Source organism: Mesoplodon densirostris, chromosome 7 (genome assembly GCF_025265405.1).
Source record: "Mesoplodon densirostris isolate mMesDen1 chromosome 7, mMesDen1 primary haplotype, whole genome shotgun sequence".
NCBI classification, from domain to species: domain Eukaryota; kingdom Metazoa; phylum Chordata; class Mammalia; order Artiodactyla; family Ziphiidae; genus Mesoplodon; species Mesoplodon densirostris.
Window position 1 is genome coordinate 55,686,388 of NC_082667.1, and position 15,560 is coordinate 55,701,947.

Sequence of the window (15,560 nt, forward strand, 5' to 3'; positions counted from 1 at the left end):
ACCATTTGAGAGGGCTGCAGGGGAAGCCGTGTCATCAGAAGTCACAACCTCTAATTCTGACAAGTGAAGTTTAGAGGGCTGGGTATTTTCACAAATTAATACTCAGTTTTCTTAAACCACAGTCTCATGATAAAGAGACATGAATAAAAAAAATTCCTATAAGAAAAACAGCCATGAAATAATAAGTGAAATTCAGCTTCATGTTTGGAAGACATAGGGAGTGGCAAAGGGACTATTTTAAAGGGACCAGTCATTTTGTGTGCTTGTAATAGCAGAAGTCAGGCCTAATATTGACTGCTCTTTTGATTTTTTTCAAGAGAAGCTAGAACTATGGATTTTTGTGTGGTTTAAAAACTTAAAATAACTAGCTTGTTATTTTGTTTTAAATACTGTGCAGGCCAAATAAAACAAGTCAGAGGCTGCATTTAGCCATTGTTGCAATTTTATGAACTCTGCTTTTTAAAATATAAAATACTACGGTATGTATTCATAAGTTCAAGAGTCAAAGTCCATTACCGTCAAACTGGCTGCCTTGTTGGGTAGCCTGCAGCAGTCTGGTTCAGTCTGCAGGTGTAAAGAGAGTGACTATCACAGGCTGATCACCAAGCAGCACTTAGATCACCTGGCAGTTTGTCAGTTGCTTAATTGATTATTACTCAAACAGATCTTATTTCCCCCCCCCTTTTTTTTTTGCTTTCAGTTTTAACTCTGATAATGGAATTCCTTTGAAGAGAAACATACTTAACCTTTTATCATCTGAACTTTTAATAAAAAGTAGACATACAATAAAAGAAAGCTTCTAATAGAGGAAAACTTGAAGGTTCTTTAAGCCTAAAAAAAAAAAAACGCTGTTAATTCCTAAACAGATTGTAACATTATAAAGTATTTAGTGTTTCTTTAAAATCTTCAGTTTTCCTTTAGTCTTAATGATGACGGAGAATATTTTTTTGTATTGAAGTAGAAGTTTAAAGATGGTATTTGGCTGTATTTGACCTTGGGCAAAGCAGTAAACCCCCTTCTAGACTTCGTTTCCTTATCTGTAAAATGGAGATTAAAAATACATGCCCTACCTACTTCATAAGGTAGCTGTTCAGTCAGATGAGAATGTGAAAAGCTTACACTTTGTATGAGTGCTTTATTCTACTAAAGAATGACAGTTTGACTAAAGCTAGTGAGATTGTCTATTTAGAGAAAATATTTTAGATTAGAATATATTTAAAATTCAGGAACCCCCTTGAGTATGAGTAGGTATATAATCTACTTCCAAAAGCAACTTTCCTATTGAAAGATGACACTGCTGATGGTATCACTGTGTGAGGTAGTGGCTGAAAAGTATCCTCTCTCCAGTTTTGTAAGCATGACTGTTTGTACTTTGGTTAAAAATCTTTTTCATTCAGGTGACACATGACACATGATACATGTACTCTTTCTTGGTCCTACCATCACCTTCCCTTCCCTTCCCTTCTCACCCTGTACTCAATTTCTTTTTCATCAAAATTAATAATTATCACTTGAGATTTATATTTAAAGAGTCTTTTCTAGCAGCATTTAATACACGCTTAAAAGAACAAGTCTTAACTGAAAAACACAGGATACCTCATTTTCACAGTAATTTTTTTTAAGTCCCAGTGATGAAAACTCTAAGGCAGTTTCTTCAAAGGAAGATAACACTGACGAATCCAGTGCAGCCAGTGTGTGAATATTAGGTGATAGAATCTTTATCACATCCATCTTGACTGTCCTGAAACTTAGTCTGAGTCTTTTAGAATAGTTACTCCTTTTTATTAATTGTGTGGTTGTTATACAGCCATGGAAGGAAAAAACTGAACATCAAAATCATCAGCAATATACCTGAAAGAAAAATACAGTAAAAACAAAACAATCCCTAAGGAAGTTCATAATCATTCAGTGGTTATAATTTAAGATTATATACAGTTACATACCTAGAGATTTGTAGAGCTATGTTTAAAAGAATTAGCTACATCAGTTCTACATGAAACATGTAGGTATTTTAAAATATAATATTCTCACATTATTTTTCTTCAACCATGAATCCTTAAAAACAGTATGTACTTGGAAAAACCAGTAGGATCTAAACAGTGAATTCAAAGGATAAATAAAATAGATCTGCAGTTCTAGTTCTGGCTTCATTACTGACTTGCTGAGTGAGAAACTCTGGACTTGGGTTTCCATTTTAGTCTCAACAATTAATAGCTTTTAGAGCTGTATTAATAAGCAAAGTATCTGAAAGAAAACTTCAGTTGATGTTTTAAATCTTAAATATAAATGTTTTTTAAAAAATCACATATTAGCAAATCTTCATTTTTGAGGTCATGCCAGATAAATCTAAACTAGCATATATATATGTATATATATGTAAAAAATGTGATTTTTTTAAAAACATTTTTTAAGATTTAAAATTTTTCAGTGGGAAATAGGGACAGAGGAGATTTAGGCATAGGACTCAAATCACTGTCTAACAGAGAAGTCTGCAATGGTTAATGTTTTTATCTGAAGGTATGTAGGCTTAAAGCTCTAAATCAGTTTAAACTTAGATTAAGAATGTGTTTTTGGGGGCCTCCCTGGTGGCGCAGTGGTTGAGAGTCCGCCTGCCGATGCAGGGGATACGGGTTCGTGCCCCGGTCTGGGAGGATCCCATATGCCGCGGAGCGGCTGGGCCCGTGAGCCATGGCCGCTGAGCCTGCGCGTCCGGAGCCTGTGCTCCGCAACGGGAGAGGCCACAACAGTGAGAGGCCCGCATACCAAAAAAAAAAAAAAAAAAAAAAGAATGTGTTTTTGTCACATGCAGATTTGATAGTTTACTCCTATTTGCTAACAAGAGGAAACCTTAAGTTTTGACTAGCATTTGGATAGCTTAACATAGTTTTGAAAGATGAATCTGATTTGCAACCAAAGGCTTTAGATTTTTTAAAAAGTCAGAAACAGTCTGTTAATCCACAAAATTTGACGTTTTCTTTATAAAGTCAGAGCTAGAAAATAAGACATTACATTTAAAACTTTCTAAAAATGGAGTTGCAGTTTCATAGAAGCAAATAGAATTTGCTAATTTTTATTATATGAAATGTGTAAGCTAGAGAATTAATTCTATATACATTCTTATAGTCACATTTCTAACATTTTATTAATTGGGGAAGATGGCAGGGCCCATTAAAGGAATTATAATTACCTCCGCTATGAAGAGAAACAAGAAAGAACAAGGACCATGTCTTCCAAGAATAGTTTGCTGCCTGTTTGGTCAATAAGGGAAAGAAGATAGGTATCTTGCGATTACTCTCCTCTGTCGCACTCTGTGGCACTGCCTAGTGTTTGTTTGCTTTGACTCTTCATCTCTTACTTAGCTCTTTGAATGACTCTTGTAAAAATAAAATTTATTTTTCTTATCCTTCTTAGAGTTCAATAGTGACCTTATTTCATTTGAGGCCATTTCTTTTCCCAATGGGAATGTAATTTCAGTGTATGACATAAGTCAGTGGCAAGCCAGAATTCAGTATTCTAAAAATTGCCATTTAGTCACATGTCTTTTATCCACATCTATCGAATTATTTCTATATTGTTTCTCATTCACAAACCTCTTAAAGCAGTATAGGAACATGGCTCTTTAAATGAAAAACTAGAACAGAAATTTTATTTGGGTCTGTTTAGAAAAAGCTAGGAGATCCTTAGGTTAACAAAGGGAGAATCTTTGAATGTATGTTTTCAACAGGCTAATTAGGGCCATACATAATTGCAGAAAAGTTTGATCCCAATTCCATTTTTAACAGATCCCTTGAATAGGAAGCAAAGAAATAAATAAAAGTATATTTGTTTTTCGTTTACGTATTTGGATTGTTTTTTGGATAAGTGGTTCTTTAAAATGTTTTGGTAACGGTAACAAGTAATGTTCTCTTCCTGTTTGCACCACACTATCATGAAGAGAATATAGTCTGTTTTCCTACCCTACTACTCTCCGGTCTGTGTATTTGCTAAAGGGGCAGAAGTGATTGCTCCTTTTTTTTTTAATCTGTCATGAGACTTTTTTCTAGTATGTTCTTCCAGGAAGAAGTTGTCAAGTGATTTAGGCTAGAAAATGTGTTTAATGAAAAAAAAGTCATGGTCTTTTTACAGAGAATGGCAATGACTTCTGTTTCTTTTTTCTTTTAAAATTCTTTTGGAAAGGCCTACTTTTTAGTTTTTTTTCAAGTAGTGAATGACATAATTCCTTTAGTATCATGGGCCTACTGTTAAAATTGTAGTTGGAGCACATTAACAAATATATAATGTTAATAATATATGTTCATTTCAAATAAGACATTAAGAGAATTTTTCCATATAAAAACTTCAGTAGACTGGTCCAATTAGTGACCTTTTTAACTTCTTCATGAACTTCAGTGACCTTTTTTACTTCTTAAAAATTAACAGCAGAGAAAATTTAAAGAACTTATTGGAAAATACTAGTAATCAATAGATGAGAAAAAGCTACCATTATTAGCATTTTAAAATACAGGTTTTCTCTGATATTCTTCATGTTTAGGCCTATAGATATTGCTGAGCATAATAGATACTAAACGTGAGGAAAATTCCTAAATGAAACGAATGGAAGGTGAAGGGAAGGAGTGAAGTATGATGGCTATTGAAACCGTTATGCCTATGTTCTCTCCTATAAGTACCCTCCTCCCCACCCCCCCCTTTTTTTAAAGAAATGAGCAAGAAGAAACAAAATGCAAACTGGATAAAAAGAAGGATGAACTAACAGAAGGCCAGCTATCCTCATATTCATTTATAGTTATGAATTATAGTCAGGCTTAAAACAGATGACTAAACAAAATCAAGAAATGCTGATAACTTACATAAGGAAATGCATATCATGATTACAGTTATTTTATAACTTTTTTATGTTATTTGACCTACCTGAAAAGAGTTTTATATATCTGATCTAGAGATAACAGGAATGCAACTTGTGGAAAATTTTTAAACTACATTTATTATAGTTCTGCATTGTTTCATGAGATGCCCTTCTGTAAAATGAGTCAAATGAACTAAATAGTATTTTATTTGGAGCTCACAAACTTGAAAAAACCAAATTCCTTTAGCAAAAAAAAAGATTATTTTTTAATGGAAGTAATTACTCCTCACTTCTTTGCCCGCATATCTGAGGGCTTCTTAAATTAAAAAAAAAAAAAGTGGTATCAGACCTCAAACTGACTATCCTTAACTAGGTAATTTGTTTCTTTGAAGATAAAAGCAGTTTTAAAGGATACTGCACAAAATAAAATGTTACTTCAGGCATAACATTTACTACCTTTTTTCTTTTCTGTCTGTTCCTACTCTGGCTTTGGAAGTTGACATGTTACAGTGACATTCCATATCATATTTAACATATTCTAATCTTTTAATCATATTAAATAAAAATATGCTTACCTAAAGAAGGAGCCAGCCAATATACTATAAAAAATTGAAGGAATGCTTCATCAAAACACTTGAAATGTAGTGAAAGTGCCAAAGCTGGATTAAATACAGCTCCTGTTAGACTTCCTCCTGTAATACATTTTAAACAGAATGATACCAAACCATATATCTTACATTTTCTTGCAACTAGAAATACAGGGATTACTAAATGTAACTATTTCATTTTAGGTATTTAAGTATTCTTATTCTGTAATCTTCCTTTGCAGAATTACCTGGCATAGAGAATAAAAATAGATTATAGATTATAATATGCCAGGTGCAAAAAAGCGGGGGTGGGGGGACAAAGGACATTAAGAATTTTAATCCAATGCTTTTCCTATAGTATATTATAAAATGCACATTGAAAGTTAACCTGCTGTGTTATTGTTCCTACAGTTTTATAAAACAGGAGATTTGACTGCCCTTCTTAACATTCATCAACTTAAATGAATGAATAAAAATAAAACGAAAGTACATTTAAAATGGGTGTATAATACCCCAGGATCCTCTTGAGCAGAAGTACCTTTGCTTTGAAAACAAAAAATAAAATGGACCAAAGCATTATCATTGACTCCATTTTTACTTGGCAGCAGAGCCCTGAAGAAGTGACTGAATGGTGTGTGAATTATATCTCAATAAAGTGGTTACAAAATTTTTAAAAATAAAAAAAAGTAGTCGTGAAAGATAAGCACAAATTCTAACTGTTGACTACTTTTCAGGATTCATGGTCCAGCTCTGCACACAGGGTCTCTCTCTGAGATGGGGCCCAGGAGCTTTTAGTTCTGGCTACACAGCAAGTAAGGAAAGGCAAAAGAGGTTGGACTGCCTGTCCAGTGGTACTCACCAGGACTGTGGCTCAGCTTTTCAAAACATACTCTAATTGTATCTCTGAGATAGAGACATTTCTGGTGGTGGTTCCGTGTGGAAGCTTGGGCACACTTGTCTGCCTCTGACTCAGCCACAGCTACAGATCCGGAGATCTTCACAAATTTTACATGGACATATGCCACTATAGCATGTTAATTGTCTTTATAAAATGCAGTGAAGTAAAATTGGAAATTAAGAGACCCTTTCATAAGATTTCACTAATGAGATTTCACTCCTGATAGGCTGAAAACATTGAAGCTGTGTTGAGGTAAAGATGTTGACACTGAACTGAGTTCACTCCATGGCTAAGAGTCCTTTTTAGCATACCAGCCTCACAGCATGATTCATATTCATGCCTCAGCAATTATAAATGACATCACATCATGGACCTTCAGGACCACTCTTAAATAGTCAAATCCTGGAATGTTAAACCTGTAACTGCCAAGGGCCAACAGAATTGTTTGGTTGGCATGTGGTCATTTCAGCTTAATTCCACAAAAAATTATTGAGTTCTTATGTTCTAGACACCATGGACAAAAAGATAAGGATTCACACAGATCTTTATAATAAAATATAATGTAATATGTGGGGTGATAATATAAGTGACCTGTGATTTTTTTTTCGGCATTTATCAATAAAAATAGACTGAATCATTGCCCTCATAATTAGTTTGCTTCAGTTTTCCCATTAGATCTTTGGTATCTCCATTAGGTCTAAGAACACTGTCAGTTTTATACCATTCTAAACTCCAGCTACTTCACACTTATCTTCTAACCCTTACATCACCAATTCTGCTCAGTGTGACTTGGTAGAAGCTGCTCCTCCTACCCAGAGGTACAGTCTATTCCCCTGTCTTGGATATGGATTGGCTTTGCAACTTGCACTGACAAATAGAATGCAGCAGAAGTGATGCTATATGAATTCTGAATGTGAGAAGCAACACTGAGTGAATTCTAGGTTCAGGTCTCAATAAAGCCATCGTCGGTTTCCACTTTTTACTCTCTTGGAACAATGCCCTGACCATTTAAGTGAGCTGGTCTAGGCTGCTGGAGGATGAGAGGCCACAGGGAAGAAAACTGAGGCATCTTAGATGGCTGTTGGTACCAACTGCTGGACGAGTGAAGCACCTTGGCTCTTGCAGACTTACCAACTGTCCAGCAGCTATATGATCTCAGGAATTTCCTGTCTAATCCACAGAGTCATGAAAAATAATAAATTACTGTTATTTTAAGGATAAGTTAACTGATTCAGAAATCCATTGTGTCAACAAAAGGCCCAAAATGTGGCATTGGCTTTGATGTTTTAGACTGGGTAATTCTTTGTTGGGAGTTGTCCTTTGCATTGTAGGATTTTTAGCAGCATTCCTACCCTTTACCCACTAGATGCCAGTTGCACATCCATCTCCCACCTTGTAACAACCAAAAATGTCTCCAGACATTGCCAATAGTCCCCTGGGGGGGCGGGGGGCAAAAATGTCCCATTGAAAACCACTGTCCTAGAGAACTACTGGTACTTGTATACTAGTAGACACACATAAGGTTGTTTATTTATAGTAGCAATGAACTGGGAAAAACCTAAATGTCCATTCAGAAGAAGGTAGCTAAATATACAACTTTGTTATTAATTTGGAATACCATTCAGTACTGAAATAACAAGCGAAATCTCTTTACTAATACAGATCTCCAAGGTAATATTGAACCACACCACTAAAAAAAGCAAACTGCAGAAAGTAAAGTTTGATACCTTTCATGTTAACATGAACACATATAATAGTTTCTATAGGGTCCTATCAATATGTATAATAAATGCACATAAGAATTTGGAAGGACACACATGCACGCACAGAGGACTACACTGGTGAGAAGAGTAGGCAGGGAAGGAGAGGGGACAGGCATGAAGGATGGCAATCAAAAGTCTCATTGGTAATATTTCCATTTTTTACAAAAATAACACATGTATTATGTAATTAAACGTGAATTATTTAAAAAGTAAGAATCATCCATCAGGCACAGAACTTACAGAAAATGGCTTTGAAAAATAAGTTACTATTTATTGATGTCTGGAGGGGAGAAGCCATAACATGTTGAAGAAGAGGTATCAACAGGGAGATCCAGCTGGCTGAATGCCAAGAGTTTTAGAAGACAGTATGGTGAAATTACCACAAAGACTGAGTCCCAAATCTGGTAACTATAGGCACTAATGTTTCTCAGTACTCCTAAAGGGAATCAAATTCTCTGTGACAGAATGACACTAGTTAAAATCATGTAAGACTCGTGTAAAAGCTAGAATGTCAATTAACTAATTTATAATGGAAGCTAGGCCTTTCCAGTGACCAGAATATTTGTGCCAGTTACTTTGGGAAGAACTTGGAATACATTATTCTTCATCATAGTCTGAAGAGAGAGTATTATTCTCCATTTTAAAGATGAGGAAACTGAGACCTAAATTAAGTTCTCTCTCCTACGGACACAGTCCAACTCCAAGGCTGTGTGCTTAACCACTCTATTATACTGGCATGATAAAAAAAAAGTTTTGGACCTTCGTTTGAAGCCGTTTTTCATTTGTAAATTGGCACCAATTTCATATGGTTATTGTATTAAAAATGAACATATGTAAAGGACTTAGTTCCCTTCTCCTTTGACAAATAATCTTACTCAAATTCTTCGTGACTTAGAAGGATACAAAAACCTCCTGAATGGAGTAATGAAATGAAGTAAAAATGCAGTTACTTCAAACAATATATTAGGCTTATTTTGAAAGCTCTTAGACATAAAATATGGAATACCCAGATATGTATTACTTCTTTCCATTTTTAAGTGAATAGAGTATTTGCTAATTCATTCATTCACTCATTCTAAAAATAATGAGTATTTATTTGTAACAGGCGACACCATGCTAAGTCCTGGTTATAACTTATGATGAATAAAACAATTTTAGTCTCTGTACTCATAATGCTTACTGTCTGGTGGAGGAAGACAGGCATTACATCAGAAAACAAGTATATAGTTTAAAAATTCTACAAAGGAAATGAACAGGGTACAGTAATAAAGACAGCCTATTTGGATATGTAAAATAACAGATTTTTTCCCCAATATGTAATTAATTTAAAAATGAATGCAGTTCTCTCTTACCCTGGTTATTGAACCAAATTCTCCCAAAACCTAAATTAAGGAAGATTTGCTTGAAATTTGCATTAATAATTTTATAGCTTTAATATGTTAATAAATCACGCAGTTTTTTTAACTTTATTTGGGAAGTCAATAAATACATGATAAGTGGTAATGACATCAGTGGCCTCCATCTGCACATCAAAGTGCAGGGTGCTAAATCAATAAATACACAATCAGACGCTTGATCATTGGCTATCCAAGGAGCCTGTAGCGATGCTGCTGGACAGTCATGTTCTGTAATCTTAACTTATCAGTTCTTTTGATGTGAACTGTATTCGTGTCCTCAAAATGCAAGTGATTAAAGAAATATCCCAACATGCAACTTAGCCAAACCAGTACTAATAGTATCTTAGAAGTTTAAAAAAAAAAGAAAGACATATCAAAGTAACTTGTAACGATGCCAGATTTAGCAGATGCTTCCCCTGACTTTCCTTCCCTATCCATTCTTAACTCCTTCCTACAAAAGCCTCACCTCTGCCTGGGAAGACACACACTCAGCTAGTTCCCAAACAGTTCACTCTCTTTAGAATAACTGATCTAAAGTTATGACTCATATCCGTAGAAAAAATGGGGAGTGACATGGCTTAGTGCAGCACTTCCCAAAGTATGTTCTCTTCTGCTACACACTCCTAGACAAAAGGATTCCATAAGTTTGAAAAACTGTGTTCCACATGCTCCTCTTGTTGGAGTTTCACAATAAACAGGAGCATAGTAAAGGCTCTGTGAAGTCTTAAATTAGAAAATCTGTTTAATCCAGTGTTTGCCAAATTTATTTGGTAACAGAATCCTTCTGTAACTTAAATTTTTTTAAGTTATGCTAAAATATACATAACATAAAATATGCCATTTTGACCATTTAAAAGTGTATGTTCATGGCATTAGTTACAGTCATCCATCACCCCAAACACCCCAAACTTTTCCATCACCCCAAACAGAAACTCTGTACCCATTAAACAAAAAGTCCCTATTCCTCCCTGCTACCCAGCCCATGGTAACCTCTATTCTACTTTCTGACTCTATGAATTTGCCTATTCTGAATATTTCATATAACATTTGTCCCTTTGTGTCTGGCTTATTTTGCTTAGCATAATGTCTTCAAGGTTCATTCCTATCGTAGTATGTATCAGAACTTCATTCCTTTTCATGGCTGAACAATATTCAATTGTATGTATATATTTTTGTTACTTTTGAGGAATATGCTGTAGAAATGCTGATAATGAAATGAGTATAAGCTTTAGTGTCAGTTTAAACCATGGTTCCAGCACATTCAAGCTGTGTGAGCTTGGACAGGTCATTTCACTTTTCTGAGCCTCACTTACATAAAAATGGGAATAATGTATTCAACAGTGGGTTGCTGTAAGGATTAACTAGGATAACTCATATAAATTTCCTACATGCTTGGCATGTTGCCCAATGAATATTCTTATCTCCCTTATATTGGCAGAAAAGGAAGATTGTAATAGGGTATCAATTTCTGTAACAGTAGTGAATAATTGTAGGTTCTGTCCCTGCAAACAGTCTCCAGCACTGCCCAGTATTGTACCCACTAGCCACATATGGCTATTGAGTACTTGAAATGTGGCTATAGCAACTGAAGAAGTAAATATTTAAATTTAGTTGCTTTATACCTAAATAACCATATGTGACTAGTGGCTACTGAAATGGCCAGCAAAGTCTAGACTGGAGCAGTGGTTCATATTGGGATCACCTGGGAAAATTTAAAATCTACTATTGCCTAGGCCCCTTCCCACAGCAATTAAATCTTAATCTTGGCACTCAGATATAAGTATGTTTAAAACACTCCCTAGGTGATTGTAATGCAGAGAGAATGTTGAGAACCACTGCTGTAGTGATCCCTTCACTCTCTCCTCCTCCCCTACCAATTATCCTCATTTCAGCAATGTCGATGTCAATAATGTGGGAAGAAAAAGAGCAGTGTTTTTGGACACCTTGAATTGTTATTTTATGGGTTCTTTCTAATAACTCTCCTTATAGTTATGTATAATTTCAATTATTGTTTCTCTTCTCTCAAAATCTTTGTCACTTATAAAATAGGTATTGGCTAATATATACAGTATTATTATGAAATCATAAATATGTATTAAAAGTACAAAAATAGGAAGAATACCAATTTAAGGATAATCAAGAGAGGGAGGGGCCTCCCTGGTGGCGCAAGTGGTTGAGAGTCCGCCTGCCGGTGCAGGGGATACGGGTTCGTGCCCCGGTCTGGGAGGATCCCATGTGCCGCGGAGCGGCTGGGCCCGTGAGCCATGGCCGCTGAGCCTGCGCGTCCGGAGCCTGCGCGTCCGGAGCCTGTGCTCCGCGGCGGGGGAGGCCACGGCAGTGAGAGGCCCGCATACCGCAAAAAAATAAAAAATAAAAAAATAAAAAAAATTAAAAAAATTAAAAAAAAAAGAGAGGGAGGAGGAACTGTGTATAACACTTTATTAACTTAAAACATCTTTTTTTTTGCGGGCTTCTCACTGTTGTGGCCTATCCCGTTGCGGAGCTCCGGACGCGCAGGCTCAGCGGCCATGGCTCATGGGCCCAGCCGCTCCACGGCATGTGGGATCTTCCCAGAACGGGGCACGAACCCGTGTTCCCTGCATCGGCAGGCAGACTCTCAACCACTGCGCCACCAGGGAAGCTCCTTAAAACATCTTCTAAATGTTTACCACTTCGAATTATATAAGTACAGAGCTAAATTGTGGCATAACTTTTTTCAAGGGATGTTTCTGCTTTGGCCCAAACCTAAAACTTTAATAAGCAACTACTCACCAACCCCTCAAATATGCATAAATCCTTCCTTCTCTCCTATACCATTTATTTCCATCTGCCTCTACAAAAAAAAAAAAAATGGTACTAGATCTAAAGAAGTTGAAATGGATTGGAAATTCTTTCATTTCTACCTAGGAAGTCGAGCATATGTTTAAAAGTCCTTATCTTGAGGTTTGCATCTCCTCATAGTTTCCCTTTCAGTGGGCAGAAGACTGACTCTTACTACTAATTCCTTTTATTAGATTCCTGCCTCCAAAACATTTTAGAATTCAGATATAGTCCTAATGAAATATTTTGTTGTGATCATTTAAAATAACACACTTCATCATCAAACTTTTGTTTTTTGGATTTTCTTGTCCCATTTGGAATATTCAGATTATCCACTAAATCTGAGATCTGTCAAGGTAAACAAATGGTTTACGAGAAATCAACAGATTCTCAAGAATTATTAGTTTTTAAAAAGCATCTTTGATTTCAAGCACGTTTTGATTTTAAAACACATCTTTCTTGAAAGGCATTAAAAATTCACTTATAACTGAAGATGAATTATTAAGGAGATAAGAAATGATTTTAAGTAATTTTGTAGAAAAAGAACTAAGAAATAGAACTACAGAATTTCTACTTCCCACTCTTACTACTAACCAATCAGGTAGCTTGTGCTTTAAAGGAAGGAACTTTTGACACCCAGGATCATGTTTCAGTGAGAGTCTCAGAAAGGATCTATACCAAGTTGGCAAGAGGTAGCTGATGTTATCCTTCCTTTCTACCATTACAACAATCCCTTTGTAGGATATTTGAACCCTTGGCAATATCTCACATGATCTCAGTTTCAGCACAGAAGTGGCTTTCTCTGGGTGTTAAAAAAAAAAAAAAAAAAAAAAACAAACACTGAATGGAGGATCAATATTTCGACCCTATCGGTAAAGAATGAGCTGCAAAATGATTAGAATTACGGAGGTACCAATATTGACATCACAGAGGCATAATGGTTTAAAATGTATCTTGGCAAAGAACTTAAAGCCTCATGTCATAGAAGCTCCGGACATGCCAAGTGTTTTGTGGGAATAACAAACCTGCATAGACCAAAAAGGTGATGAGTGCTGAGAGCAGGTGGATACGAAGCTTGGTTCGGACCTCCTGGAAGTGCAGCAAAGCGCTGTGGAAGATAAAGGAGGAGACGGCCTCTATGATGACCGCTTTGGGCAAGTCCACTTGGATGGGATTCCTGCAAGCGAAGCTCCTCTCGCTGACGTGATACTTGGTCAGTCCCAGGCTCCACAGGGCGCCCATGCAGTACCTGCTGCACAGGGCACCAATCAGCTGAGCTAACAGCCTCATCGCACCCGTCTCAGCGGACATTCCCCCCAGCATCATCTGCATCATCACGCCGCACGGGTTGCTGGAGGTGCCCACCAGAGTCAGGCCATGCACCAACGAGAAGAAGTAGGTTAGCGTCAGCGGCCAGGTTGGATGCAGGGGTTCCTGCTCGCTCAGCAGTTGCAGCTCATGGGTGCAGAAGCAGAGCTGGAACGTGGCCAGAAACTCCAAGACGAAGGCGTGGGCAGTGGGCCTGTTCAGCTGCTGCCGGGTGACCACGCGGGCCAGCCCCATGAACAGCACGATCGACAGCATCAGCCCCAGCGAGGTACAGGTGTCCTGCATCTCGGGCCAGAGCCCCCACAGCGCCGTCATGTCTCTCTCAACACCAGACTGGGACGCCTGCTCTGGCTCGGCAGGAGGCGGTCTATGGGCCGGAGTCCTAAGTCCTCAGCCCCGCCCCCTCACGCCCCTCGGGGCGGGCCGACTCTAGGCTTGCTGGAGGCACCGGGGGCGCTAGGCGGAAGGGCTCCTCCCCTCCGTGGCTCTGAGCTAGGGTGTTGTTACCAGAGCCTGGGAGGAGGGGCGACGAGGACATCTCTGCGAGGGCACCGGCTGAGGGGCCAACGGTCAGCAGGAGCCGGACACGCACATGCCTTCGCCGCTTCCCTCAGGGACTGGAAGCAGGCGCGGATGGGGCAGGGAGTGGAGGGACGGCGCGCGTCCGGATGCCATTGCTCATGCGCGCGGCGGCCCGTGCGCCTTTGCGAGAGGCTAGGCTTGGGACCGCCGGACCCCCGTCAACGCCGGGCGCGCTTCTCCCAGCGCTAAGCGGGAGGGCGCGCGCCCCTTGCGCTGGGACAGGTGCTTTGACGTGGGAACCTTAAGGGGTTTTCCTTCCCCGCTTCTAAAACTGTAAAGCCGGCAAGCTGGAAAGACCGCTAAAGCTCATCTCGGCCAACCACCTCGTTTTTAATTTATGGGGCGACTGAGAAGACGGGAAGTGACGGAGGTGCAGCGCGGAGGTCGGGGGTGGGGCTGGGTGGTGGTTTGGCGGGGGGAGTAGATTTCAGAGCGAACCAGGGCTTGACCTGTGTGAAGAAGGGCGGGCAACTGGGTTTCCTTGAGCCTTAGTTCTTTTCACCTGCCTGTGACGTTTACCTCGTAGAGTTGTGGGTCAGACGACCCACCTCATCGATTTGTTTTAAAAAAGCATGGAAGGTAAGTAGCACAGAGCCTGGCAGACAGGAAGTGCTCAAGAAGTGCTAGGCTGAAGTTGAAAGAGCACGTCTTGCCACCGCCCCCCACTCCCAACAGCTCGCCCACCTTGGGCGGCCCTTTGTGGGTGCAGCTGGGAGGGAATGCCTGGGATTCCTCAGACCTCGCACCTGTCGTGGTTTTCTGCTAATGGAATGGGTGTCATGGTTTAGTTGGGGGAGAGTGGTGCAAATTCCTCAGCACTCTCCAGCCTCAGTTCTGCCTCCCCTGGGCTCTGCTGAAACACAAGTCCACGTTTCTGAGGGCTGGAGAGAAGTGAGAGAAGAGCTAAAATGAGAGGAATAATTAGCCCGAGCTAAAAGTAATAGAGCGCTTGGAAGGTGTTCTTGACACCCCTAGGTGGCATCTCTGGGGGGCTCCAAGGAGCTCGGGTCCTTTATGTCTCAGCACGGAAAGAATTCAGCCAGAGGCAAAGTGATAGATAAGAAGTGGTTTATTAGAATAGGATGCTTGTGAGGCTTACAAGTGGGCAGGCGAGAGGATGCTGTGCCCTGAGAACTTAATGGGCTACAATTTTATAATCAAGGAAAAGTGGGGAGGGGGGGAACCACCTTATTCCTCATTCTTCAGTAGACCTCGGGCTTCCATCATCAGCTCCTCCTGCAGGTTGGGCAGGGGAGTTTTCTTGTCCCTACATGGTCAAGCCAGGACTGTCATGGCACTATGGAAAAATTATTTCAGGTCTCAGTACAGTGAGGGTCTTTC

General features: G+C 38.9%; 1 protein-coding gene and 1 long non-coding RNA gene across 2 annotated transcripts in view; one reads left to right on the forward strand and one right to left on the reverse strand.

Annotated features, from left to right (window-relative positions):
* Nucleotides 1-1,105: 1,105 nt before the first annotated feature.
* Nucleotides 1,106-14,109, reverse strand: AQP11 (aquaporin 11). The gene is made up of 3 exons (XM_060102953.1): nt 13,334-14,109; nt 5,419-5,535; nt 1,106-1,851 (listed from the first exon to the last, which is right to left on the reverse strand). Exons 1-3 carry the CDS (start codon nt 13,950-13,952, stop codon nt 1,772-1,774), a joined length of 816 nt encoding a protein of 271 aa, XP_059958936.1. The 5' UTR covers nt 13,953-14,109; the 3' UTR covers nt 1,106-1,771.
* LOC132492979 (uncharacterized) overlaps nt 14,070-15,560 on the forward strand; it is a 79,875-nt gene continuing 78,384 nt past the window's right edge. Inside the window, exon 1 of the long non-coding RNA XR_009532946.1 lies at nt 14,070-14,589. This is a non-coding gene — a long non-coding RNA (uncharacterized LOC132492979). The remainder of the gene's footprint in view (nt 14,590-15,560) is intronic.